Consider the following 26,206-nt stretch of genomic DNA (forward strand, 5'->3'; position numbering starts at 1 on the left):
TTGTTAGACTGAGTTTGAAGGTATTGAAGGAAGAAGATGATGATCATGCAAAATGAGATATCAAATTACTAAATGATTAATTCACGTCTTGTTTGTTTCCACTTAAGATTACTATAATATAGATTATGGAGTCGAATTACTATAAGTTAAATAGTTATAAGCGGAACTGGATAATGGATGACAAAGTAGATCATCGAAGGGCAGTGGGTCTTAAAGCCACCAGTAATCTGACAAGAAACCCTTAGAGAAGCTTATCAGATTATATTAATATGAGCTCTAGATTATAATAATATGCCACAATAATTTATTTGTTTGTTTTAGATTATTTCTAATAATTTATGTTACCATAATCCTAAGCAAAACAAACATGGCCTAGTATTACTTACTTCATTTCACAATATAAGCATTTCTAGCTTTGGGTAAAATTATATAGATGCTAATGAATCTAGTTATATATACGAACCATATATATTAATTAATCAATAAATCAGCTATAGCTATAAAGTCTTACAATATGAAATATAGGAAGCAACTATTACAAACTTGAAAAATAGGATTAGTCATTTAAAGCAACTTTTAGATGATTTTTTTTCAAAAATACACGGTTTAGCTGTTGAGAAACATACTCACATAAAACGATACTAGCTTTCACCCCTTCATGTAGTACTGATCGCACCCTTAAATGCTTATGCCATCTTACTTGCCAAACCTGAGAATTTTGTGACTAGATTTAGACCCATAGGATATATCTCAATCCATTATTCTCCATCCTTGTCACCAATCACTAGCCATCACTGTTTAGCTCAATATTCAAAAGGTATATAAAAATAATGAGGGAACAAGCATAGTGATATGGTTATACGAAGAGTCCAATATTAAAGGAACTATTGAAAGTTTAGAGTCTATAGAAATATTGAAATGAATATTACATAAATACGAAGATATAAAGAGCTAAATTTGTTTAACTCTTTAAAAAAGAATGTTACTATACATACGATAAAGTCATATAACCCATCCACCAACCACCATGCTTTGTTTCTCTCCGTTTTTCTAAATGTATGCTTGTTGGACGTTACCATGTACATTAGTCAGACACGGAGCTATTTTCTTAAACAAAATGTTCGAACAAAACAAAATAGATACGAAAAAAGAACCAGCATACCAAACAAGAAACACCAGCAATGCTTGAAGAATGAACCCAAAGGATAACATTTGATCTGGCAAAGAAAATGAATACCAATCAAGGGGACAAAAAACCAAAAAAAAAACAGTAAAGAGCAAAAAGAAAAACACAAAATATACACTATAGTAATCAGAGAGGCAGATCACAGTGCAGAAGACAAGATTGGCAAAATAGAAACGAGTTAACCACCTCCAGCCCCAAACACAGCACCACGCCCCGCTGTCTCCCTCCTCCTCCCCCGCGGAAGCCGCCGCGCGCGTCCTCCCTTCCCCGCGCCATTCGTCTCCGCCGCGCCCTCCTCCGACGAGGTAACGACCCACCATCTTCCTGCCACCTCCTCCCTCTCCGGTTACTGTACGGGCGCCTGCCGCCGCCACTTCTTGCCTAGATCCGGGCGCATTTACGGTTCTTGGTTTTTTTTTTTTTTTGCTCAAGAACGTCGTCATCGTCTGTGTCACTGAGCCGGGAGTGGTGGGGAGATCAGATCCATGCTCACTCACTCGGGGTTGATTTGTTTAGCTGGCGATCGGCGCTAGTCCGCTTGGATTGCTCCGAGATTTTCTTTACCGCATTTTGTGATCTCTGTGCAATTCTAGACCTAAATCTGTATATCACTAACACTAGTTGGTCAAGAATGCCGCCGCGTTAGGTCCATCCCTGCGTCAGGGATTCGGTGGAGCTTGGGATGAATTGAGGGCGAGGTGAAGATCGGTTGCGATGGACGATACCATTGCCGACGCTGCGGGTGCGCTGGCTATAGAGAAGCGGGTCAATGGACAGCCCGCATTGGCTGATAGTATGGAGGAGCATGAGGAGCCACATGAGGTGCAGGCCAATGGTGACCATTCCGGGGAGAGCGACGTGATCAACCCGCCCGAAGAGGCGGGCGGGGAAGCCGAGGCCACCTCTCATCTAGATGGCAAGAAGCCTCGCCCTGCCAAGGTGAGTTTGTGGTGCCGGTGTTCTATGATCGTTTAGTGACACTTCTGTGCTCATTGTCGTTTCTGTATGGTGTGATGCTAGGGAACCCAAGGTCATGGCCCTAAGGTTGTAAAATCTAGGAGCCCGAAGAGTGGAGGTGAGGGTCAAGCTAGGAGAAGCACTCCTAGTTCCTCTATTTCTAAAGCACCGATTGCTCGAGTTTCTCATGCAGATTCAAGTACCGGATCAAAGACCAATGGTGACTCCAGTGTTGATAAGAATGTGGGTATTGTATCTGTAATCAATATTATATCCAATCCAATTGGGTCTCAAATAATCTTTTTGCCATCGGTTTTACCAGAGAACTGAGAAGAACGAGGCTCGCTCCGGTACCAAGGAGACATCTCTCGAGGATTCAAAGTATGCAGTTCTTTTTCTGCCTATGTGTTCTTGTATGTTTATCATGTAGTGCCTAATGCCAGTTCTAATCACTACACCTTCAGAGGGTCAAACCTGTGTTGCTAATTTTGATTAACTATAAAATTGAAATGCAAATATCTGGAGTATCATTTAAGAATTCTTGGGGCATCATCCGCAATCTAAAGGGATTAAAACATGCTTATCCTCAATTCATGGGAGTAACACTATTTTTCGTGTACATAGGACAACAAATTTGTTCCTCAATCTCCTCATCATTTACCAATCTACTGCAAGAAGTACCTTTGCTTCAGTACCGGAAATTGCTTTATGTATTATCAGCTTTTCAATGTCACACACCTTATATGGACATGCTCAACCTTGAGCATTTAAATATGATCCTTTACTAACTCAGAGTTAAAGTGCTAAATTTGGATCTGTCAAAAATCTATACATTATTTTGATTTTTGCATATAGAACAATCCTAGAAAAACATTCTCGTAGGTCCATTTCGGATTTTATTGCTCTAGTGTAGCTGAATATCCAAAAGTAACTTATGCTGTTATACTCAACCACACAAAATCCAGGGAAAAAAGGAAAACACAAAAGCCATTAGGTCAGAATTCTTCTGTCAAAAAAGATGAAGAGCAAAATTCTGAATCCCGAAAAGCTGCTGGCACTCCTGCCTATGGTTTCTCTTTCAAGTGTGATGAGAGAGCTGAAAAAAGGAAGGAGGTACTTCGTGTTCTGCTTCCTGTTCTGATCATCTTTTGGAAAATATGTAGCTATTTCTTACTCAATTTTGCAATCAAATAGTTCTATTCAAAGCTTGAGGAGAAGATTCATGCCAGAGAATTGGAAATAAACAATTTGCAAGCAAAGTCAAAGGTAATATTATTTTCCTTTTCTTGGAAATGTTAACCTATGTTGCATCTCATGTGTTGCCTATTAATATTTGTTTCTCTATAATGCACAGGAGGCTGAAGAAGCTGAACTCAGAATGCTTAGGAAGAGTTTGAACTTCAAGGCAACACCAATGCCCAGCTTCTACCAGGAACCAACTCCTCCAAAGATTGAGCTGAAAAAGGTATTCAGAGACCACAACTCAAGGCTAGCATTCTTCCTTTTTAGTTCAGAATCCACCTCCCATCGTTTCGCTGTTACAACTGCTTATAAGCCAAAAAATGATTTTGAAAACTTAATTTTGAAGTTGATTTTGTGGTTTTTTTCATTGTGGTTTATGTTACAACATTTGCTTTTGAATTGCTATGGACACGTATATAAAAGTTTTACCCACAAATAATTTTTCGTTTGCAAATAAGCCGTTTCACTTTTTCTTCCAAAAAGCGAAATGATGGGAGCCATGACTTTTATGGGCTAGTAAATTAACCTGACTCTTGCATGACTTATCTAAGAGTGAGCAACCGTTGGACAGTTTGCAACAATCTACTCACAGCTGTGTTCTGAAGTCACCATATTTCACACCTATAGGAGTTCTCTAGTCTTGGCCAAACGACAAATAGTAACCTACTGTTGCTCATCAAAATAGACAGTATACTTGATACTTGTCACAAAGGGCCTCACTAGCTGTTTAGACACCTCATTCTGTCTGAGTGCTGTTTCTGTCATGATATGTCAAATCAGTTAATGGACTTTTGTGCATTCAAAATTTTCAGAAAGCAGCAGCTAGAAGATTAAACTAATTTGACAGAGGTTTTGTTTATTTTGTTTCAAAATGTATTTTTGGAAATATAGGATGGAATCTTTTTTATGTTTGCCTCAAAACAGAACCATCTATCTGCTTGACTATTTTGATGTTTCATGATGTGTGTTTGTCCAAATTGGTAGTTGTAGCTGATACATCTAGTGTGAGATGCCATTGCCACCTTTTGAGGGTGGAATGCATGCTAAGAAACATTCAGTATATCTATTAGGTCAAATTCGGTAACTGGGAGATCTGGTTATAATGATGAAAGTTGTTCTATATCTATGTTGTTTCTTACTTGTAGATTCCTCCCACAAGACCTAGATCACCAAAGCTTGGTCGCTCCAAGAACAAATCTGCAGGAGAGACCGAGGAAACTGTCACTCCCCCAGGACGTACAGCCCGTCTGAGCCTCGACGAAAAGGTCTCTCAAAATGGTGTAAAGAAAGCAAACCCATCAAATGCAGCGAAGAAGCCCCAGAGGAAGTCACTCCCCAAACTGCCATCAGAGGAAAGTGGTTCGCCTGATCCAAGTCATCTAAAGAACACTGAATCAAACACAGATAACATTCAGGAACCAGGGTCACCGACAACGCAGCAACACGAAACCGAGTTGAACATTGGAATTTCCGAGTCGATCCAAGACGGGATTGCTCCGGTCGCTCAAGAACTCGACGAACAGATAGCCGTCTAGCGAAGAGCATGGTGATCAGATCCTTTGGTGTGTGATGGAAGGTGTGCCTTCTTGGCTGCTTTTGATCAGTAGATCCATATTGTGGTTTGACTGTTTCAGTAGTAACTAGTTCCATGTTTCTTTTTTGTGACGAACTTTACCTCTTCTTCCTGTCATCCTGTGTATTGTGTGTTTGTGTTGTCTCGATGGTTTTGTTCATATGTCGCAAGTGAGGCTCCAGTTGTCCTTTGCAGTAAGTGTCCTGCTACACTATTATGTATAATCAGCCAGTGAGAATTTTGTTGGTGTCCTGAGCCCCAGAATATTAGAGGAGAAATTCTGAATTTTCGCTATTGCTATCAGTGTAGCATCTTAAGTTTGTGTAGCCGGAGCTAGTTGAGGCAAAGCCATTCTAACAGGTGATTTAAGTTCTTTTTTCACCCCGAACCATATAAATGGTTGTTTTCATCGTACTGGACAAATAGCGTACTAAAGACAAAAGATTATCTAAGTCTGATGACAGATAATTAGTAGCATAAATATAGAATTAAATATTATAGAGTTGAAAAATCTATTTTAGAAAAAATTAAAAATTTACTGAAAAATATAAGATGATAAATTTATACGTAGAAATATTTTTAAAAAACACACGGCTTATTAATTCGGAAATCATGCGTAAAAAGCCAGAAAAAAATAAGAATAATATAGAGAAAGAACACAGCCTAAATCATATTTCACGGTGGGTGATTTTGATCAACATGACCATGGTTTTCCGCTAGCATAAACTTTAATTAAGTTTTATGGGCTTCATGGCTGTGGACTCAACCCAAGTAACCTGCCAGCAATGTGGTCAAGAAATGCCAACTGAAGTTTGGAAAAGTTCTTGCAGCCTTGTAGGCGATAATTCAAATGCTTGGAAGTTGGCCAGGTCTCAAGCTTAGCCAATATTGTATATTCTTCTGTTACTTCAAACTTCTAACAATGAGACAACATGAACAAGAGCCTACTTGTACCAATTCAAAGAGGAGCTCACACCCATAAATTAAGCACCTCGCATAATGCAGGAAAACCAAAGTAAATCCAGATATATACATGATAAGTCGACATTAAAGGCACGGGATTTTCACATAAGCACATAATTTATTCTGAGAAGGTTGCAAAGATTACAGTACTCAACAATATGCCGGTAAAAAATCAGGGATCTGGTGAAAAAAAACAACCATACAAGGTTGTCATGGCAAGGCTCTAGTATGCGCCTTGCAATGGCCAGATCCCCCAACACCAGGCATTCCCAAGAGTACCTGTAACAAAAATTCAACCCTCCATGACCCTTACACACTACTGAAGAACAGCATCACACATCACCTCAAAGACTCCAACAGATACTCAGTAACCATACACACTGGGCAAAGTCCACCGGCACTCCAGCGATGTCGGCAGCCAGGACACCGGCGCTGCCGATTACCGGTGACACCGACAGCTCCCGGTGCCGGTGCTGGCAACTTCATGACTAGGACGCAGTAAAGAAAAAGGACATGGACACTTGGGCAACCTAAAAAACCATCATGGTGTTGTGACTATAGCGGCAAGGACCAATGTCTTTGAGTAGAGGGGCAGGATGCCAGCGATGGCAGCCGAAGGCTCAAAAAACAGATCACCTCTTGAGGCGGTCTGTGAAAAACGAGCACTTGGCAGAAAGCGCCCCTCGGAAACAACTGGTCCTCGAACAAATCCAGAACCCACCATGACTCATGCACTAGCCGAAAACATGACTAGAGCGGCGAATGACTGGTTGCGCTACTTCTAAGGACATATATCTGCATCTGGAGGTGGCTCACCCAGCAGATGAAGCCCTCCAGCAATGAACCATCTTGTCTGCCTATGCAAGAATGTCGCACCACCAGAGCTGCTTCTCCAAAGATGCAATGTTGTGGTTGCCGATCATGTTGCAGAACTGAAGATTGAGACCCTCCAAAGACTGTCCCATGTTACCCAAGAATGGCACAATCTTCTGAGTAACCTTTGAACAACCAGACAGTGACAGTACACGAAGCTTGAGGTGCTTTGCTGATGCTAGCATCGCAACACCATTGTCGCTGACCATGCACTTTGAAAGATCAAGCTCAGCAAGTTCACTGCAATTCTCAGAAATGGCCAAGAGGCTTGCATCAGTTATCTTGCCGCAGCCCTCAAGACTAACTTGCTTAAGAGATTTTCCATGTCCCTTCACCAGGGCAGAAACAGCTGCATCTGTGATGTTCTTGCAACCACTCAGGTCAACCTTGACTAGACCACCCTCAGAAGAGTTGATCAATGGAAGAAGCCCACGGTCAGTGACCTCCCGGAGACCACTCAAATCAACCTGTTCCAAGTAAGGGCAAACCATCCCCACCACAGCCAAGCTTGCATCAGTGAAACCTGGGCAATCCTTGATGGTCAGGAACTGGAGTGATTTGCACAGAGGAAGCTGCGCAGGCATAGAGCTGATGTCCTTGATTCCCATGCACTTCACCAAGGAGAGAGACCTGAACTTATGGCCGCAGTTGACAAGAAAAGCAAGAATACCAACAAGAGTAACCCCATTGCACTCCTCAAGCTGCAAGCTCTCCAACAACCTTGCTGAATCTGTGAAAGCCTTAAGGCCAGCATCAGTCATGTGTCCGCACTTCCTGAGCGAAAGCTGTCTCAAGCTCGGGCAGAACTTGGCGATTGAAGCAAGCGCGAGATTGGTGACCCCAGGACAAGAGATGACACTCATGCACCTCAGGTTCTGCAGCCCGGCAGCATTAGCCATCACCCAAAACCCTCTCTCCGCGACGGCCGAGAGGCGGACAAGGGTGAGATCTGTGACAGCCTTCCCGTAGTACCCAATCACGGCAAGCGAAGCATCGGTGATGTTCAACCCCTGGAGCCTGATCTTGGTCAGCGAGGCGGTAGCGGCGCACACGACGCTGGAGATGCCCTGGTCCCCAACAAGAGCGCAATTCTTGATGTTCAAGGCCTGAAGCTTGGAGCAGCACCGGCCAATTGCCCTGAGGCCATCGTTGCCGACACCGGGGCACGACTCGACGGTCAGAGACAGCAGGTTGGGGCAACCCTGCGCAACCGCGGTGAGGCCCTTGTCTGTGATGAGCGGGCAGCGGGTGATATCCAGGCGCTCCAGCGAGGGGCACCCGGCGGCGATCTCGGCGAGCCCGGCGTCGGTCACGAGCGGCACATCCCACAGGGCGAGCGAGCAGAGGTTGGGGCTGCCGCGGGCAACCGCCAGGAGGCCCTGGTCGGTGACGCCGCGCGTCGGGTGGCTCCCGCGGACGGCGAGCTTCTCCAGGCCGCGGCGAGACCCGGCGACGACCGCCATGGCGGCAAGGCGGATGTCTGTGGCCTCCTTGCCCTCGAGGACCCTCTCGGCGCACGGATCCACCACGGGAGACTCGTCCTTCTCCTCCTCCTCCATGACAAACTCCTCGTTGAGGTCGGGCAGGGACGGCGCGGGCGCCGCCGCCGCCGCGGCGGCCTGGTTGAGCTCGGACGCCCGGATGCTGCAGAGCAGGCCGAGCCAGCGGCGGGAGACGCACGCGGAGGCGCCCCGCTCGCGGCCGCCGGGGAGGCGGCGCAGCACCTCGAAGAGGCACTCGTCGGGGAGCGCGTCGAGCGACGGCCGCTGCGGCTGCTGCGAGAGCAGCTGCCTCTGCTTCTTGGCCGCCCTCACGCACTCCGCCGCCGCCGCCGCCGCCGCAACCGCCGTCGCAGCCACCAGCGACCGCTTCCTCTGCTGCTGCTGCGGCTGCACCCCGCCGCGCCGGCCAAACATCCCGGCCAGCTCCGCCGGCGCCGAGACGAGGCATCCTCCATCTGATCCATCCAAGAAACGCGGAAAAACAACCCATCAGCCTACGAACACCTCAAGCTCTAACCCAAAAACCAAATGAACAACATCTTCGCACAAACCCTCACCTCCGTAGAAGGCCACCATGTCGAAAGAACAAGAACCGCCACCACCACCACCACCACCACCACCACCGCAAGAATCAACACCACACACGGATCTGTCGCGCCGGCGAAGGCCGTGACCGCGCGGAACCCTATCGCCACGGCGACAGGGCAAAAATGAGAGTGGGACGAAGGAGGCGGGCCTCGGATGGCGAGGTGGGGGAACAGGGGGAAGGGGGAGGGAGGCGACGGGGAGGAGTTTTTAGAGGTGGTGGCGCGGCGAGGCGGAGGCGGAGGCGGCTCTTGGAGGAGGCGAGGGGGCGGGCAAGTGGGCGACGGATGGATGCAACGCACGGCACGGCACGGCCCCCACGCGGTGGATGCAGTGAACCTGGCTGGTATGGTGGGTGTGGGTGCACGCACCATGAATGGTGGGGGTGGGGGGAGGGTACAACGCCACTAGGTGCATGCATCTGTGTGTGTGTGTTTTTTTTCTCGCTTTCTTTCTTCGTTTCTCTACGCGTTGCTGTCTTTTTTTAAAAATAAATATTGTATCCGGGCCTCGTTGGGAACGTTGTGGTTTATCAAGTGAATTGCCTGTTTGGTTGGTGACCTGGCCTCAGAGTTCTAACTGTCTATCCAACCACAGGCATAAAAAATGTACGTCTGAGATTGATGCCTGATTAAGGCATCATTTTGAGGGCACCAAGCAAACAAGTTCTAAATCCCCCACCTACCTAATATGATCGTTTTATATTATAAAACTACGTAGCAGTGGCGAAGCTAGCTAAAAACATCGTCGTGCTAGCTTCATTAAATAATATAATCATGCTTATGAACAATATTTTGCTAACAAATTATATATTTTGTTGGGGTTGGCTGACCCCAACAAAAAGACCTAGCTCCACCCCTGCTGTATAGCTTACCCAAATTCATCGATTAACAAATATATTATCTAGGTACATGTTTAAATTCATTATCATAAGTATAAAGCTAGGCAATGTTCTAAAACCTTCCATCTCCATCCATTATTTATTTATTAACATTAAGAGGCTATAGAACTTAATCTCTACCAAGCAATTCAAAATTGCTTATATTTTTGAACGGAGGTAGTATTTCTAATCTTACTCCACATATTCATACAATATACTTCGGTTGTAAGTATTTGACAATATAGACTTTCAATATGATGTTCCAAACAACACTATGTTATAAATTTTAACTAGCATGGTGGTATGCACATATTGTGATAGATCGTTATAAATTATTTTGAAATAATAACATGAATAATTCCACATTTCAGTGGGAAATAATATTTAAATGATAATATAATTTTGAACTCCAACCTAACTTATCAAACTTACATGTCTACTATTATAATTAATATAGTAACTCATAGTATGTCCAAAAATAAACATGTGGGTTATCATCTTCCCACTACCTAACTTAAAGATGTCTACTATTATTAGGTGGAATAGTATCATTAGAGACAGTGAGAAAACATCACTAATAACTTAAAGATAAAAACACAGGGAAAAAAGAAAAAATATATCACAAAAAATTGTGTACCTTTAATTATTAAAGATAAGACTAATGAATCCATCACGTTTATCTTATGGACATACTATGAATTACTTATATTTATATCTCTACTATTTAAAAATATGACAAAAATATAAGATTAAATTCAAATTTAAGTTTAAAATTTTAAATTTTAGCTTATAGCCATACATAGAAGATGAAAATAGGAGGTGTCAAATTTTCAGCAGACAAATAAAGACGGAAAAGAGCCGGTGTAACGTGCAGGCGTAAGCGTAGAACCTATACTAATAAGAAAGCTTTAAGCATTTATGGCGAAAGCGAAGTTAGGCTTTTTTTTTTCTCCCACCCTCTTTCCTTAAGACGTAATAACAATATAATAAAAGATTTTCCCAGAGTGCAGCAAGCAGAAAAACAAAACCCCTCACATATTTTAGCTTTTGTATAGAAAAAAAAACCAAATAAAAAATAATCTATAAATAAAACTTTTATATACATGTTCGCAATGCTAAGAAACAAACCATAATTTTAAAAAAATACAAAATTAATTTTAATTTTAAAGTAAAATAAGGAATATATAAACTCGTTAAGAGCAATTATAATAGCAGGCTATAGGCTAGCTAAATACTTATATGCAGGAGAGAGGGAAAGAGAGAGGAGTAGTGGGCTGTAATCTTATAGCCAGCTTGGATATAAGAACCAAAAAATTATGTGAGAGAGACGTGTGAGTTCTGCATTAATAATAAAGAGCTAACTACTATATGAGTGGGCTAAGAAGACTACAAGAAACCTTATAGCCAGCTTGTTGGCTATATTATTAGCCTTGCTCTAAGATCATTATCGGCCATCCTCAATGCAAGTTTCATGAACACGATTACCTAGAGTGACATGTCATCTAAAAAGTTTGAAATTAGGATAAAACACCACTTTCTCAGTGCATAGTTTCATCTATTATTGTTTCCTAGGTTACATGCAAGACACAAGCTGTCTAGGTAACAGTGCATAGAAGGTTTCATCCCCATAAAACTCATTTCATCTCTCTCTTCATTAATACTTTGACACATCATCAAAAATACCTACGTAGCACCATATTTATTGCCCATGAAACTCCCATTGAGATTGGCCTTAATGTAAGTTTTATGGACATGATCATGCCATCTAGAAATGTTTGAAACTAGGATAAAACACTTATATCTCAATACATAGTTTTATCTATTGTTGTTTCCTATGTTACCTAGGTTACATGCAAGACACAAATTGTGTAGGTAGTCGTGCATAGGAGGTTTCATCTACGTAAAACTTATTTCATCTCTTTTCATTAATACGTTACCACATCAACAAAAATATCTACGTAACATGACCGCTTATTTATTGTCCATAAAACTTTCGCTTGACTGGCCTATCGTAGTAATGATAAAAAGTAAAATGCCCAGTTCGTGGCCGAGGTGTGTGCGGCTGTCACCGGCGCTTCCTCACCCATCCGCCTCCTCGTCGTCGCTGTCGTCCGCAGGGGAGGAGGGCCGGCCGGCCATCCGCATCACCTTGCCTGCTTTTCTTTTCTTTTCCGCTGCCTTCCTTTTTTTTTTTCTTCCTTTGTTTGCTTGTGATTCTCGCCTATCCGCTCCACCACTCGTACATCGATCTGATCTGCCGGCCACGCTATACACGCCTCTCGCCTTTTCAAGCTGTATATAAATTCGCTATAGAAGTCTTTATAGTGACTCGTACTACTACACAGGCATATTAGTTCATGATTTCTTGTTGGACTAGTACACATGAGATCTAATTGTGGTTTTATGAGTAATATATATTTGGACCAAGAGTATTTTTCTTGTGTATTTTCCACATGACTAGTTAGGGTTGTCTCCTTGGACGAAACAAGTCTGGGGCTAGTGCATGTTTTCTTAAATGGTAAATAATACATATTTTTTAAAAGTTATATAAAAGTTTATTTTAAACTGCTAAGTCAAACGATATATTTATAAATAAAAGATAATATGTAAATAAAAATTTTATATATGTGTTCTTAGTGATTTAAAAGTAAAAGCTAAAAAATAAACTACGATAAAAACACTAAAATTAAGACTAAAAATTTAAATTTTGATTTATAAGTATAAACAGAAACGAAAAGATAGGACAGTTACCGTTGGATCAATTGTCTGATAGGTAGGTCCACGGTGACCCTTCTGCCATGCTCTTTTATCTAAAAATTATCACGGTTCGGCTCTAAATTACCGAGGACCAACCCTTGTCCATCCCTATGAATCGAGGATATGAACATCATAATCAAATGATCTCGATAGAGGTTTTAGAAACACAATAATAAATCAAACTAATCATTGTTGCAAATGATATGACATCCCGCATGGTGCAATGCAAGTGACCCCGCCATCCTCAATATAAGTTTTATGGACACGATTATCTAGAGTGACATATTATCTAAAAAATTTAAAACTAGGATAAAACATACATCTCTCAATGCATAGTTTCATTTATGGTTGTTTCTTAAGTTACATGCAAGACACAAACTGTCTAGGTAACAATGCATGAAACTCATTTCATTTCTCTCTTCATTAATACTTAACCACATCATCAAAAAATCTATATGACACGCTATTTATTATCTATAAAACTTTTATTAAGATTGACCTAATATCCATATCCAGATCCGCCCTAAAGCCTCACCGCCGGCCACCGAGCGCCAGTCAGTCATACTCATGCTCTTGGCAAATAGTATAGTACTCTACTAAAAGTACTAATACAAATCCACTTGATCACGCTGCAGATTTGCGTTAGGCTGTTCAAAGATTTTATCTAATGCCCAAGTTGATCAATGATCAGTGCTTAAATTAATTAATCACTCGCCGGCAGGGTGTGAGGAGAAGCTTCTTGCTAGCCAACACCACGCAGAACGAGCTACTTGCTGGTAATCTGAGATTAGTTTAGAGCATAATCAAATGGGATGCACCTGGACAAAGGAGGTTGATACGGTTAGAGCAAGTATAATAGCAGGCTATAAACCAGCTAAATGCTGATATGAAAGAGAGAAAGAATGAGAGAGAGGAGAAGCTGGCTATAAGACACAAGAACCAAGACAACATGTGAAATAGACATATGGGTCATGTATTAAAAATAAAGAGTTAACCATTATATAAGTGAATTATAAAAAAACTATAAGAAGTATTATAACCAGCTTATTGGCTATATTATTAGCCATTCTCTCGGGCGTCCAGAATCTCCAAAATTGGGCGTGCTCCGCGTTGCTGATCTCTCACGGTTTCACATGGCGTCCAGGTGAGCTGCACCGTACCAAGGATGATTTGCAGATTCGGCCTACTACTACTAGTACTACTTTTCCTTTCTCTGTCTCTCTTTCTCTGGGATCACATCTTCTTGTATTTTCATTTTTTTCCCTTTGATCTCTTGTACTGTCTCCATCCCAAAATAAATATTTTTTAGCTTTTAGATATAATATTTTATCTTTTCATTTTATTTGAAATAATTTTTATGATTAATATTTTTGTTGTTAATAGATGGTAAAATATAATAGTATTTTATGTATGGTTAATTTTTTTAAATATGATGAATGGTTGGACATAAAAATCAAAAAATAAAAATATTACGTGAGAGGCAGTAGTTCGGTATTCCTTCTCATGAATTGCGGCAAACCAATTTTTTCTTTCCCCAAAACACAACAATGGCCCATACATATTACACGTACGCACCTCTACCCTGTAAACACAAATGCATACATTAACACCACCCTTATAAATATCATGAAAAGTAAGGCTGCTTGCTGCGATAGCTGTTAACCCACGCGAAAACATTGCATATTAACAAGTAATTATTAGCTATAAAACACTAAAAATCTATGATATAATTTTTAAAACAACTTTTATATAGAAAATTTTTACAAAGCACACAAACATTCGGTAGTTTGAAAAACGTGTGAATAAAAAACACAAGAAAGGAACGCGGACTGAATTTGAAGAATTACTATATCACTTATTTTTAAAAATACACCAACTACTCGAGAATAGGAGTGAATGTGTCAAATGCATAAATTATAGCTATATGAATAGATTCGACCCTAACGAGATTGTTTAGTTTTTTCATCAAACGATATTTACAAATAAAAAATAATTTATAAATAAAATTTTTATATACATATTTTTAGGGATCTAAACCAATGTAAAAAAGTAAACTGCATTGAAAATTTTAAAATTAACTTGTTATTTAAGGTTAAAAAATTAAATTTTAACTTATAAGCGTAAGAATACGTGGAAAGAGGTATGGTTTCCCCTATTTTATACGATTGAGGGCATGTTTGCGTGGCTACAACCAATTCTGAATTCTACAATTAATTTATATGTTTCTTTCATTTTCCATATTCTGACATGGATTATTAGTCACTAGGAGCATTGCATACCTCGAAATCTCAAGAGCATGTCATGTCCGGCATGTGACTTGCGTATAAGAATAGCGGACCAAACCACGTATTTATAAAAGAATAATTTATAAATAAAAATTTTATAATCGTATTCTCGGTATCTAAAATAGTCAAGTTTAAAAAATAAAATTTTATTGAATATCTTAAAATTAACTCTAACTAAAAATATAAATTTTGGTTTAAGTATATAAGCACAAACGAACAAAATTTTATTGAATATCTTAAAATTAACTCTAACTTAAAAATATAAAATTTGGTTTAAGTATATAAACACAAACGAGCAGATGAGGATGATCTCCGAATGAAGATAAAAATCGCACGAAACGTGTGCTACAGTGGAGTTCGCTGTCTCGCCGGTGCGCCGATACGAGAAGCCAGCGCAGGGCTAGCCCAATATGGCATTCTATCTCTCCGCCGGGGACTACGTGGCGCGTCCTGGATCACGCGTGCCGCGACGTGTCGCGATCGGCCGTCGGCCCCGCACACCCCTCGCGCTGTCAGTCGCGCTCCGCTCGGTCGTCGGCAAAAAGGAGCCGAGCAAGCGATACATTGCATCCGACCCTCCTCGCCTCAACCCAAGCAAATCCATCCATACTACTACCTTTTTGGCTGCGTTTGCCTTTTATTATCGCCTTCTACGCGTACAATTTCTAAGTAATAAATAATAAAGCTCTTATAGATAAAAATTAATCATGTTATATTTGTAAAATATAAATTTCAAATTTCATCGTTTATACCCAAAAAAATAGCTAAAAAAAAACTCCTTTTATCACTCTCTAATGCTATTGTGTCTGTGTTTTTTACCTTTAGATTATTGCTTCCGAATTTACAGTGAGTTTCATGTAATTTACGTGCACGTTTTTCGAACGATATGTCTTTTTACAGACGACTTTTATATAGAAGTTTATCATATTAACTATTTTATAGTAGTTTATTTTATTATTTAGATTAATAAATATAGCAATCAGGAAATAATTCGACCCATGTAGTACGAGTACGAGTCCTCTTGTCGCCTCGCGGGAACGAGACGGTCGAGTCGCTTTCGTCTCGTGCCCCCGCGACGACGACGACGACGAGCGACTAGTGGGCGGGGGAGCGGTCGGGCCAAGTTGGGGCGGCACCCCCACGCGGCGCGCACATGGGACGCGTACGTTTCGCGGGGTCGCTCCGTCCCCTCTCGCCGCAGATCAGGTACGAATTTTTTTGCTGGGCGGGGCGTCGCCGTCGGTGACCCGGTCGTCGTCCTCGTCGTCGCCGTCGCCGCGCGGTGTGTGGGTGTCACTCGGTGAGAGACCATGCGATAGCAGCACGGCAGTGAGCAGCCGCATCGTCATTGTTATCTCTACTTCTTATACTCTTTTTTTTTTCTTCTGATGAGAAAAATAAATTGGGCAGGGATGGCAGTCGTATTTTGACCGTATTTTTCTAAGGATCGGTGAGATGAGACGTTTTGCTTGTTTGTGAATGGCGTGTTAAGGCCTAATGACAAGTTGATAATATGATCATGTTGTCGATTGACATCAAAGGAGTGTTTCCTTCTTGCTTCAGATTATTTGCGGTGAGGTCAGCATTAGTCACTTTGCGATTTCTTAATCTGGACTTCTTTTTATTTCCGGTACACTAATCCGTTATTTTATACATCCATCCTTCCAACGATATAGGCTAAATCCCGAACATATTGCATGTATGTGCGCCGGTATTTGAGTTCAAATCCAGGCGTGGTTACACTGATGGGCTGGGATTAAGGCCCAGGAAAGCCCGTCTGACGAGCCCACGTGGCACCGCTCCTACTACTGGACCTTGACCTCGGTGACGCTCCGCTTCCTCTCCGGCGCGCGCGGCACGGTGACGTAGAGCACGCCGTCCCGCACCTCCGCCGTGATCCCCTCCGCGCGCGCGTCCTCCGGGAGGAGGAGGCTCGCGTGGTAGACCCCGTACGTCGACGCCGCCCACTGCTCGTCGTCGCCGTCGCCGGCGTGCTCCTCCTCCTCGTGCTTCTCGCCGTGGATGACGACCACGCCGCCGTCGTCGTCCACGTAGACGCGCACGTCGTCCTTCCCCAGCCCCGGCACCTCGAACCGCAGCCGGTACCGCTCCTCGTCCTCCCGCACCTTCCCCGCCGGCGACCGCCACGACGGCGGCGCCAGCCGCTCCAGCGGCCGGGCCAGCGTCCCCGCCACCTGCGACAGCGCGCTCCCGATGCCTGCACACGCGTGCACGTCAATGGCCGCCGCCGGCGTCCACGCAAATGCAAGGAAGCTGCGCTGTCTAACGCACGATGCGGAGGAAGGCGTTACCGTCGACGAGGCGGAACGGGACGAGGTCGCGGAGGTCTCGCCACGGGCAGCGGCGGCGCGAGCGATCCACGACGGCGACCTCCCGGCTGTTGTGACCCTCGCCCTTCGCAGGAGCGGTGGTGTCACCTGCCGCCGACGAGAAGAGTGCATGAAAGCTGGCTGCCGGCGGCGGCGCGGCGATCGCTGGCCTCGGCGCCGCGAGAGAGCGCCCGGCGACGGCGAGGGCCTTGTTGAGGCACACGCGAGCTAAAGCCATGGCCAGCAAAGTAGTAGCACCAAACTATGGTGTGCACTGAATCACGACGACGTAAACTTGTCGATTGGTCCAGAGATGGCGATGCCACCATGCGAAGTGTTTGGTATATAAAGTGAGAGAGAAGAGTAGATGAGTCCGGAGAGAGCGTCTGGAAAGAGGGGGAAGACATCCAAAACCTTCTGGTAGCGCCCACGAGAATGAAGCAGAATTACCACCACCTTTACGTCTAGTCTAGCTTAACGCTGATGCGGGAACATGAGAAAGCAAATGTCTCCTTTGGAACACAAAAGATTTACAGAAATTTCATAGGAATAAATTCATTTACTATTAATTGCTTTGTTCCAAATGAGTCCCTGCAAAAGAGAAAAGAATGAAAACTAAACAGAGCCTGCACAACGGTTAGTAAGAACAATGTCTAATTATGCACAGGGAGATGATATCACAATATTAAACGTAAGTTAACACAATTAGCAGTAAGAATATGTTACGATTACTTAAAGAGAGGGATGCCATCCTGTCTCCAGGAATTACCGCAGTCATCACCACAAGCTTTGAAAACCTAAGTTTTTCCCAGTACATTTTGGTGATTTATAATGTGAACCCCATAAACAACACCCTTTTAACCTACTAATCATATAGGCCTTCCTGCTCCCAGCCGTCCACGAGGAAATCTACCATCTCCTGCCCATAGAAAACCGAAGGTAACATCATATATTGTTTTCGCATTATATGAATGCAGATGAGCGATATCAAATATAGCTTTGCAAGATATCTTACACCAAGAGGGATAGCCTGTGGAAATGGTTTCGTGCTTCCTAGAAGGCTCTCATATGTAGCATTCCAACTGCAATCACGGTTAGAGATATGGAAAACAATTAGCAGTGCCCAAATACAAGGTGAGGCATTGAAGTACACAGCAGACCTTACGGTGCCCAGATTACTACAGATAACAAGTCAAGACATGTTTGGGAGCCTGAATCCCGACCAGGGATCTGGCACATTCCTCAACAAATTTAACTGAGTTGGGTGCCTAGCAGTGATTGGTCAACCTCGGCCAGGATTGCAGCTCCCAAACAGGCCCTCAAAGAAATAACAGAACTACTAGCTGGTCATTTCTGAAACAGGTATTTAACGTAACTAATATATGGCATACAAGGAGATTAACTAATAAATTGCATACTAGGGGGACTATTTTGGTTCATGCAAAAACCTCCAAAGTCCAGACCTTTGTGGCTCGACAATTGAACTAAACAATTTATTCCCTCCATTCATCTTTATATTCCACAATTTGACTTGGCCTATCAAGATTCATCAATGTATCAATAAAAATGTTTTATATGCATGTCTAGATTCATTAGAATCCATATGAATCTAGAGAGGGCAAAAACATCTTATAGAACTCAAGACTATAAACTTCTCTTGCAACATATAGTTGCTAATTAGAAAAAAAACGTGATAATACAATGGATGCAGTACCGTTTCTATATCACCTGACCTACAAATATAGCACTATGACTTCTGTACCAAAAAAGCTACATACATCTAGCCACTTTGTATTCACCTACAAAGTATGGATAGTTTGCAATGATTGCAGCAATCCGAACAGTACCTTATTTTTGGTTCTCGAGGTTGTTGACGTTGAGAATTGTGCCTTCTGTTTCCAACCCACTGTTGCCTAGTCTGATTCCACAGGAGAAGTCCTACAGTTGTACAATTAGAACTCAAAAGAATCAAATATCACAACAAAAAGGAACTTAGCATAGGTTAGTAACACTATAGCTGAGTTCTAGTTTGGTAAAAATGGTTTTGGTTTGGAGGTGCTTATATACCTATATCTTCCTTGTACATGTATTTCGTAAACCAAATATATACATGATTACCTAGAACTCAATGGCCATAAATTCCACCAAGTCTTACACTAGCATTCTACAGTATACCCTTGTAGTTATAGATTCCTTTGAGACCCACCACAAGTTCTCCATCATGGAGTGCTGACTTTTAGGATCCAGATTCAAGAGGCCTGACAGGGAACGGTAGTTTATATGGGGAATGTGGCCATTCTCAGGAGCAGTCTACTTCACTTGTCTCTAGTCATTACATTACTTATACATAGCTAGGTGAGATGATCATTGCAAATATATGCAGCATGCATTATTTTTTAGAATTGCCATGGACAACACAGTCACCCTGTGCTGAAAGGCAATCATGAAAATATATGGGGGTATGGGACAAGCAATATAGATGGATATTCCAGAAAATGGTATGTGCACCTGCCACCTATTTCAGTTCAAACAAAGGCAAAAAAGAAAGAAAAACACCCTTACCTTGATTTACAAACTCATTTGTGTTGGTGCTACTTCCAGCTCCATGCTGATCACTAGATTGTGCTGCCGTACTGATTGAAGACATACTACGCTGAGATTGCATGGCACTGTTCTCCATTCCTGGTGGGCTTGAGCTCCAAAAGTCCTCTGACAAACTACGCTGCTTTATTGAGCGCCCTTGAATTCTTAAACCTTTTGAAGGCTCATCAACAGCTATTATTGGAGTAGGTTTCGCACATCCAAAACAATTTCTGCTCTGTTGCAAACCAGTATTGACTGATAAATGATTAGCACCAAGCAACTGAAAGAAGTTCCAGACCAATAAACAAGCAGAGGATTGTCTAAAACCAACTGTAAGGATAGTATCTATAATTTATTTAATTAGTACAGGTTTTGCACTAGTTACAAGTCGTCACTGTAATTGTCCGTTTCCCTACTTTGACTCCAAGAAGCACACAGGAAACAGTTCAATTTGCACAGGAATAGTGTTGGATTTTTCAAGTTACAAATGGTGCTTAAACTGAAGTTGCAGGCTTCAAGGCTGGCCAGTCCTAAGTGGCTGGAACAAGCCATGGTTCAGAATTCTAGGTAGAGCTCACAAAACCATTAAATAAGATAGATTTAACTTGCGTATAAACCTGTTGAGATGTATTATCTAGGATGTAGACCAAAAATGAGAACTGAACAACCCATCGATTCAAAGAGCAATGGATACCCTATAATGCAATGCATTTAGGTTGAAGCTAGCATACATATCCTTGAATCGAACTTGTTTACAAATACAAGCAAAACTGTACTCTTCAAATTAGATATCAAGGAACAAATCGCCTAGCCAGCTAAACTCTATAACCTACGAATTGAACTGGCATTTTAGAAATAAAACATTGCTGCAGCTAAGTAACTTTCGCAGGAAACAGCAGCAAGTATTCTTAAATGGACCATAACTTTATAGTAATACACAATTGATTAGGCAGGCCCGAACAAATATATGCTGCAATGGTAGTCTACCGGGGGGAAAATCTTTCGCTAATCTGAGTTAGCAGCTTTATGCAAAACCACCTTGAGTCCGCTGTTTGCAAGCTGCAGCAGGGAGCAGAAAAAGGAACTGAAAGGAAACCTAACAGCAGGCCAAAAGTGCTATGATGATAACCCGCATTGATTGGAAACCACCTAACATACTTTTGTTCCACTAATGGCCATCGGCAAAAAGACGGAGAGCATATCAAGCAGTCGTCCAGGTTATTTCAACTTTTCGAGCAACTCATACCCACTGATAACCAACCTCCCCTGATTCGCAGGAGCGGGTCACTAGACTGCACACACACAACATGTAAAACCTACTAAATCGGAAATATCCAAACAGGGATCAATGCAGAGCAGTGACCCAGACGACGAATCGATTCCATTCCATCGAATCACCCGAAGCACGCATCAAGCCCTAGTGCCTCAGCCCGCGGCCGGCACCGCGGAACCCAGCCCATCCGGCAATCGACCACTGCCGCATCAAATCACACGCGCCAATCATGTCACGGCATAGGAAGAGCGAGCAACCCAGAGTAGGAGAGAGAGAGAGGAGTGGGGAATCAGCGGGGAGGGGAGAGAGAGAGAGAGAGAGAGAGGCGTACCCCACGCAGGCGACGAGGCGACGCACCCACGACGTCAGCGACGCGCAGCCTAGCAGCATAGCATCCGTCTCGCGCCCCCCCGGCGACAGAAAATGGACGCCGCTGCCGCCCCCCCGAAACCCTAACCCCTCCCTCACCCGATCGAGAGACGATGCGGACGGGAGCAAACCCCCCAGCACCACCACAACGGCGACGACGGCGGCAGCGGGGCCTTATCTGCGGCAAGGTTTCGTCGTCGTCGTCGGAGGCGAGGTGGAGGCGGAGGTGGAGGAAGAGGGGGGAATCATTGCGGTTGGGTTGGGTTGGGTTTCCTCTGGTTTTGGTTTGCTTGGCGTTGCTGCTGCTGCTGCTGCTGCGGCTGCGGGGGAGAGAGGCGGCGTACGTGGCCAGATGGGCGGAAAAGCTGGGAGAGCGACCAGTCGACCACCCGCTCCCCTACACTGGGAGGATGACAGGTGGGGCCCGGACGGAGGGTGGTGGCGATAACAAAAATCCAGTCCACCTGTGGCCATTATTGGGTTAGTTAGCACTTAATATTATTATTAGAGCAAGTATAATATAAGCTAATCTGGAGAAAAGAGATAATGAAAAAGGTATGTGGTTGGCTCTCATGCAAGAGCCAGCTATACACCGACTCTAAAAAATACATTAAATGCAAAGGTAAGAGAAAGAGATAAGAGATAAAAATTATAGCCAATCTTATAGTCAATCTATTATATACGTTGACTATAATATAAGCTTATAACTAGTAAGTTGGCTTTACTATTAAACTTGCTCTTAGTGATGCTGGTACCTAGTGACGCTATGACATCCGCGGAAACCACGGTATTAGAGCAGTACAATAGCAGGCTATAAGTCAGCTATAAGTATATTTTAAAAAGATAAAAAGATGAGAGAGAAGAGAGGTGGGCTACTAATTTGTAGCCAGCTGCACATAGGCTCCAAGACAAAATATGTATATGACATGTGGGACCATACATAGATGTTTTGTAGATAACTATTATATGAATTAACTATTAGATTGACTATGGATGAATTAGAGCTTGTAGTTGGTTATACTATTGAACTTGCTCTTATTAACCGTGATTATCACCATGAGAAACACTACAAAACTGCAAAAAAAAAATGATACTCCATTTGGTTGGACGGTTTTGAAGGCCTCGGCGATAACACAAATATTTCTTATTGCACATATTCCTCTTCCATCTTAAAAAGATCTTATTTTGACCAATCTCATATACGAAATCATAAAAACTAGGGGTATCATTCATTTTTTCCAAATATCAATGTGTTTATCTTCATCTTTTAAATTCCAAAACAAATTCATCGTTGCTTTACCAAACTTCAGTGCAATGATAGCTAAAGAAATGAAGCCGTTTTTTCTGACAAATGAGGCAAACTAAAGATGAGCTATTAGCGTAAAATCGTCGTCGCGGTTCGGAGGGCCTGACGCGCACGCTGCAACCTAACCTAAACGAAATAACGAATATTAAGGATCATCCTTAGCATTCCTTGCCTCTTGTCTGATTAAAGGATTACGTGTTCGTAAAATCTTCTCCCTTAATCTGGACCTTAATTGATCCCTCTCCTTACTCTCTGGGATACGTTATTCATAATTGTTGAGCGTTTGTGTTGTCAAGCTTGCATTTTCTCGTTGTCAAATCGGCATGCGTTGTGGCCCGTGATGAAGCATGTTACATTTCAATGTTGACGATGTCCTCGACATATTATTTTTAGCGATAATACTTATAAAATAAATATTTTAATGTAATGAGTTGCATGTTATGATAGGTTGTTTAACGGTAAAAAGGAATATCATTTTTTACATGACCAATCTTTTCCAAGATTATTGTTATGGACGATCATAGTTTAAAATGTTTGACTTAAACACGGTGCTAGATTTTATTTTGCTTTTTCTCCGACGAGTAGAGAACTAGAGACACCCTTCACCAGTTATTACGATGAAGCCTGAAGCTGATGGGGAGGGGGGGGGGGGGGGGGGGGCTGAAACCTACAGGTAGGCCCAGAAACACAGAAAGAGCTCCCTTGACGTACGTAATTTTTCCATCCCAGGAAAAGTATGGGCTAGCATGAAAGCGGTTTTGCATATCATCTAGATAGTCATAAAAAATTATAAAAAAATTTGACAAGATACTTTAACATGAGTTATATCACTCCACCAACATGCAAGTTCAAATTCAACTTCTAGAAGTTGTAGCAAAAATAACAAAAACAATTATGAATATGCGTATACTTAGTTTCAATTTTGTTTGTTATTTTTGCTACAATTTATAGAAGTTGAATTTAAACTTACATGTTTGTGGAGTGATATAAATCATATTAATCTATCTTGTTAATTTTTTTCATATTTTTAATGACTATTTAGATGACATGCAAACACACGGGTGTACATACATCCGTGTGCTAAAAACTTTTTCCTAGGCTAGCATTAGTAGACCAAATCACCACAACACCAGAAAGGGCTCTCTGGTTGGATATGAGGAGGTTAGATTTGCAAATTTTTTTAGATGAAAACATAGTTTTGTAAATATTTTTTTTTAAAAATAAAAAAAATCGAAAAAAGAGGAAGAGAGAAGAGATCAAGGGAAACGGCTACCGATGCTAAGGCGCACTGAAAATTGTTCGCATGGGCCTAGAAGATAAATGGGCCCATACTAACTTCTGCATGTCCTCCTCTAACGTAAGTACAGTGCAATCTATTCGAAAAGACTAATTCGCGCGCGCTCGCGCGGAGCGGGCGCGCGCGAACACCCCCCAAAACGCAGTTTTCTGGCCCACGGTACGGTCCGTCTTTTTATATACGGCTCATGGGCTGGCCCATTTCCTATCTATATAGTTTTTTTTACTTTATGGTATAAAATTTACGTGCATAAAGTTTACATGTATAAAGTTTATATGTATAAATATATTTTTACTGGCCGGATATAAATACATATATATATATATATATATATAAAGTTTGCATGATGTTTATAAAGTTTACGTGTATAATGTACAAAATTTATATTTATAAAGTTTATATGTATATAATTTATGTGTATAAATACATATGTACATATATATATATATATAAAGAAAGAGAGAACAGAGAGAACACGTACCGTACGGACGGAAATCCGATCGCGCGCGCATTAGACCGACCCCAATCTGTTGCTTGTCTATTTCCGGAACAAGAAAGGCCGAAGCGACGGTGAGGGCGACCCAGCGAGCAAAGACAGCCGAGGCGACGGCGGCGTTCGCCTCGTTGGGAGCTTGACCGGGCAACGGAGGGAGAGCCGTCGCCGGACGCAACGCGAGAGGGGGGGGGGGGGGGGGTACGGCTCGGTTGGATCGCTCGCCTGCCTCGTCTCTCTTCTCCTCCTCTACGTCTTTCTCATCTTGCCTGCCGCACCACACTTGCACTGATACTTTGCTGTCGTCCTCTATAAAAACATAAACATAATAGTTTGGTCGTTCATATTATTAAAAGCATAAATAATAATGATTTATTTTGTTGTCATTGGATTTATTATTATCTGTTTTTAATTATAACTTACTCTTTTATATTTACATAAAAATTACATAAAATAAATGGTCAAACATATATAAAAAAATCAACGGTGCGATATATTAATTAAAGGGAAAATTGTAAAGTTATTATAATTTAGCGAAATCGTAGATATGCTATCATGCCCGACGTGTCATTGACTCATGTTGGTCATACATGTCATTGAAATAGCAGTGACATATTTCTAGCTTTACAAAATTATAATGGCATGGTTGCAAATTTCCCATTAAAGGGGACTGCTACTCTACAGGATCCTGTTTTAAAACGGGATGATTTCGACGAGGTATCAAATACGATACCTCGTCGGTATAAGATCTAATACCGAAAACATGATGATTCTGATGAAGTATCAAACATGTTATCCTATCAGTATCAGATCTGATACTAGAAACATGATGATTTCGATGAAGTATCAAACACGATACCTAATCGGTATCAGATCTGATACTAGAAACAAGATGATTTCGACGAGATATCAAATATGATACTTCATTGGTATCAGATCTAATACTGAAACGACATGATTCCAACAAGATATCAAACATGATACCTCATCATTATCAAATTTGATACCGCACCAATAACAAGTGATACCAATACGGTAACATCTGATATTAACTTAGTATCACTAAAAAAACTGATGAATCCTCGTCATCGGCACCGCCGCCACCGGCTGCTCCCGGCCATCGCCGTCGTCGTCGTCGTGGTCATCATCGCCACCGTCGTAGCCGTTGTAGTCGTCGCTGATGCCACAGCTATCGTCGATCGTCGCTAGCTGCTCCCGGCTGTTGTTACCATCGCTGTTGTTATCGTCGCTGTCGCGGTAGTTGTCGTCGACACCCGCGCCAGGGTGTTCGACGGGGAGGCCGTGGAGATAGCGTAGCCCCGATCACCCCAGGTGTAAGCCTGCTAGTGGATTGTAATCCAATCTAAATCCGCTACAATCCATCTCTTTGCTAATTAGTCTACCAAACCAATCCGTACCAATTATTCTTCATTAGGATCCAGTTCAAATCAATCCAACTTTGATTTTAGCCAACTCGCACCAACCCATTTGGTTAAAATGGATTCAATCCACTCTTGCAGAATGGATGCACCATTTGATATGTATAAACTCGGACCTAAAATTTTAAAACTTGCGTTTACACTATAAAAGTTTATCAAATTTGACTGAAATTTGGTGGGATGATCTGTCATGTATAGACGCAACTTTGTGCAAATTTTGGTCGATTTCTACATGTGGGCCCTATATATGGCCCTATGTATGTCTATTATGTCTATTATCTTATCCATTAACTATCTAATTAAAGGATATATT

At 42.2% G+C, this 26,206-nt stretch overlaps 4 protein-coding genes across 5 annotated transcripts; 1 reads left to right on the top strand and 3 right to left on the bottom strand.

Moving 5' to 3' along the window:
• Window positions 1-1,318: 1,318 nt before the first annotated feature.
• Window positions 1,319-5,210, top strand: LOC102708122 (protein WVD2-like 5). Of its 2 annotated transcripts, none has more exons than XM_015832898.2 (8): window positions 1,319-1,491; window positions 1,619-2,125; window positions 2,207-2,386; window positions 2,466-2,524; window positions 3,109-3,256; window positions 3,338-3,409; window positions 3,498-3,608; window positions 4,531-5,210. In XM_015832898.2, exons 2-8 carry the CDS (start codon window positions 1,901-1,903, stop codon window positions 4,918-4,920), a joined length of 1,185 nt encoding a protein of 394 aa, XP_015688384.2. In that variant the 5' UTR covers window positions 1,319-1,491; window positions 1,619-1,900; the 3' UTR covers window positions 4,921-5,210. The 2 variants fall into 2 exon arrangements, with proteins under 2 accessions (XP_015688384.2, XP_015688386.2); XM_015832900.2 differs by having other exon boundaries at window positions 1,817-2,125.
• An 809-nt stretch (window positions 5,211-6,019) lies between these two features.
• On the bottom strand, window positions 6,020-9,066 carry LOC102721992 (EIN3-binding F-box protein 1). The gene is made up of 2 exons (XM_040520482.1): window positions 8,854-9,066; window positions 6,020-8,751 (listed from the first exon to the last, which is right to left on the bottom strand). Exons 1-2 carry the CDS (start codon window positions 8,870-8,872, stop codon window positions 6,779-6,781), a joined length of 1,992 nt encoding a protein of 663 aa, XP_040376416.1. The 5' UTR covers window positions 8,873-9,066; the 3' UTR covers window positions 6,020-6,778.
• Window positions 9,067-16,405: 7,339 nt separating this feature from the next.
• Window positions 16,406-17,696, bottom strand: LOC102722277 (23.6 kDa heat shock protein, mitochondrial-like). The gene is made up of 2 exons (XM_040521021.1): window positions 17,116-17,696; window positions 16,406-17,021 (listed from the first exon to the last, which is right to left on the bottom strand). Exons 1-2 carry the CDS (start codon window positions 17,369-17,371, stop codon window positions 16,609-16,611), a joined length of 669 nt encoding a protein of 222 aa, XP_040376955.1. The 5' UTR covers window positions 17,372-17,696; the 3' UTR covers window positions 16,406-16,608.
• A 94-nt stretch (window positions 17,697-17,790) lies between these two features.
• On the bottom strand, window positions 17,791-21,464 carry LOC102708405. The gene is made up of 5 exons (XM_006646979.3): window positions 21,321-21,464; window positions 19,696-19,946; window positions 18,981-19,071; window positions 18,149-18,215; window positions 17,791-18,052 (listed from the first exon to the last, which is right to left on the bottom strand). The coding sequence occupies exons 1-5, from the start codon at window positions 21,377-21,379 to the stop codon at window positions 17,999-18,001; spliced, it is 522 nt and encodes a 173-aa protein (XP_006647042.2). The 5' UTR covers window positions 21,380-21,464; the 3' UTR covers window positions 17,791-17,998.
• Between the last annotated feature and the right edge of the window lie 4,742 nt (window positions 21,465-26,206).

The sequence above is a fragment of the Oryza brachyantha genome, chromosome 2 (genome assembly GCF_000231095.2).
Source record: "Oryza brachyantha chromosome 2, ObraRS2, whole genome shotgun sequence".
NCBI lineage: Eukaryota > Viridiplantae > Streptophyta > Magnoliopsida > Poales > Poaceae > Oryza > Oryza brachyantha.

Coding starts and splice junctions, on each gene's coding strand:
- LOC102708122 (XM_015832898.2), top strand. CDS start 1,901: ATGGACGATACCATTGCCGACGCTGCGGGTGCGCTGGCTATAGAGAAG. Junction 3,410..3,497: donor ATTTGCAAGCAAAGTCAAAG/GTAATATTATTT, acceptor TATAATGCACAG/GAGGCTGAAGAAGCTGAACT. Junction 3,609..4,530: donor CAAAGATTGAGCTGAAAAAG/GTATTCAGAGAC, acceptor TCTTACTTGTAG/ATTCCTCCCACAAGACCTAG.
- LOC102722277 (XM_040521021.1), bottom strand. CDS start 17,371: ATGGCTTTAGCTCGCGTGTGCCTCAACAAGGCCCTCGCCGTCGCCGGG. Junction 17,022..17,115: donor CCCGTTCCGCCTCGTCGACG/GTAACGCCTTCC, acceptor ACGCGTGTGCAG/GCATCGGGAGCGCGCTGTCG.
- LOC102708405 (XM_006646979.3), bottom strand. CDS start 21,379: ATGCTGCTAGGCTGCGCGTCGCTGACGTCGTGGGTGCGTCGCCTCGTC. Junction 19,947..21,320: donor CGCCTCGTCGCCTGCGTGGG/GTACGCCTCTCT, acceptor GCAACAGAGCAG/AAATTGTTTTGGATGTGCGA. Junction 18,053..18,148: donor CACAGGCTATCCCTCTTGGT/GTAAGATATCTT, acceptor TTCTATGGGCAG/GAGATGGTAGATTTCCTCGT.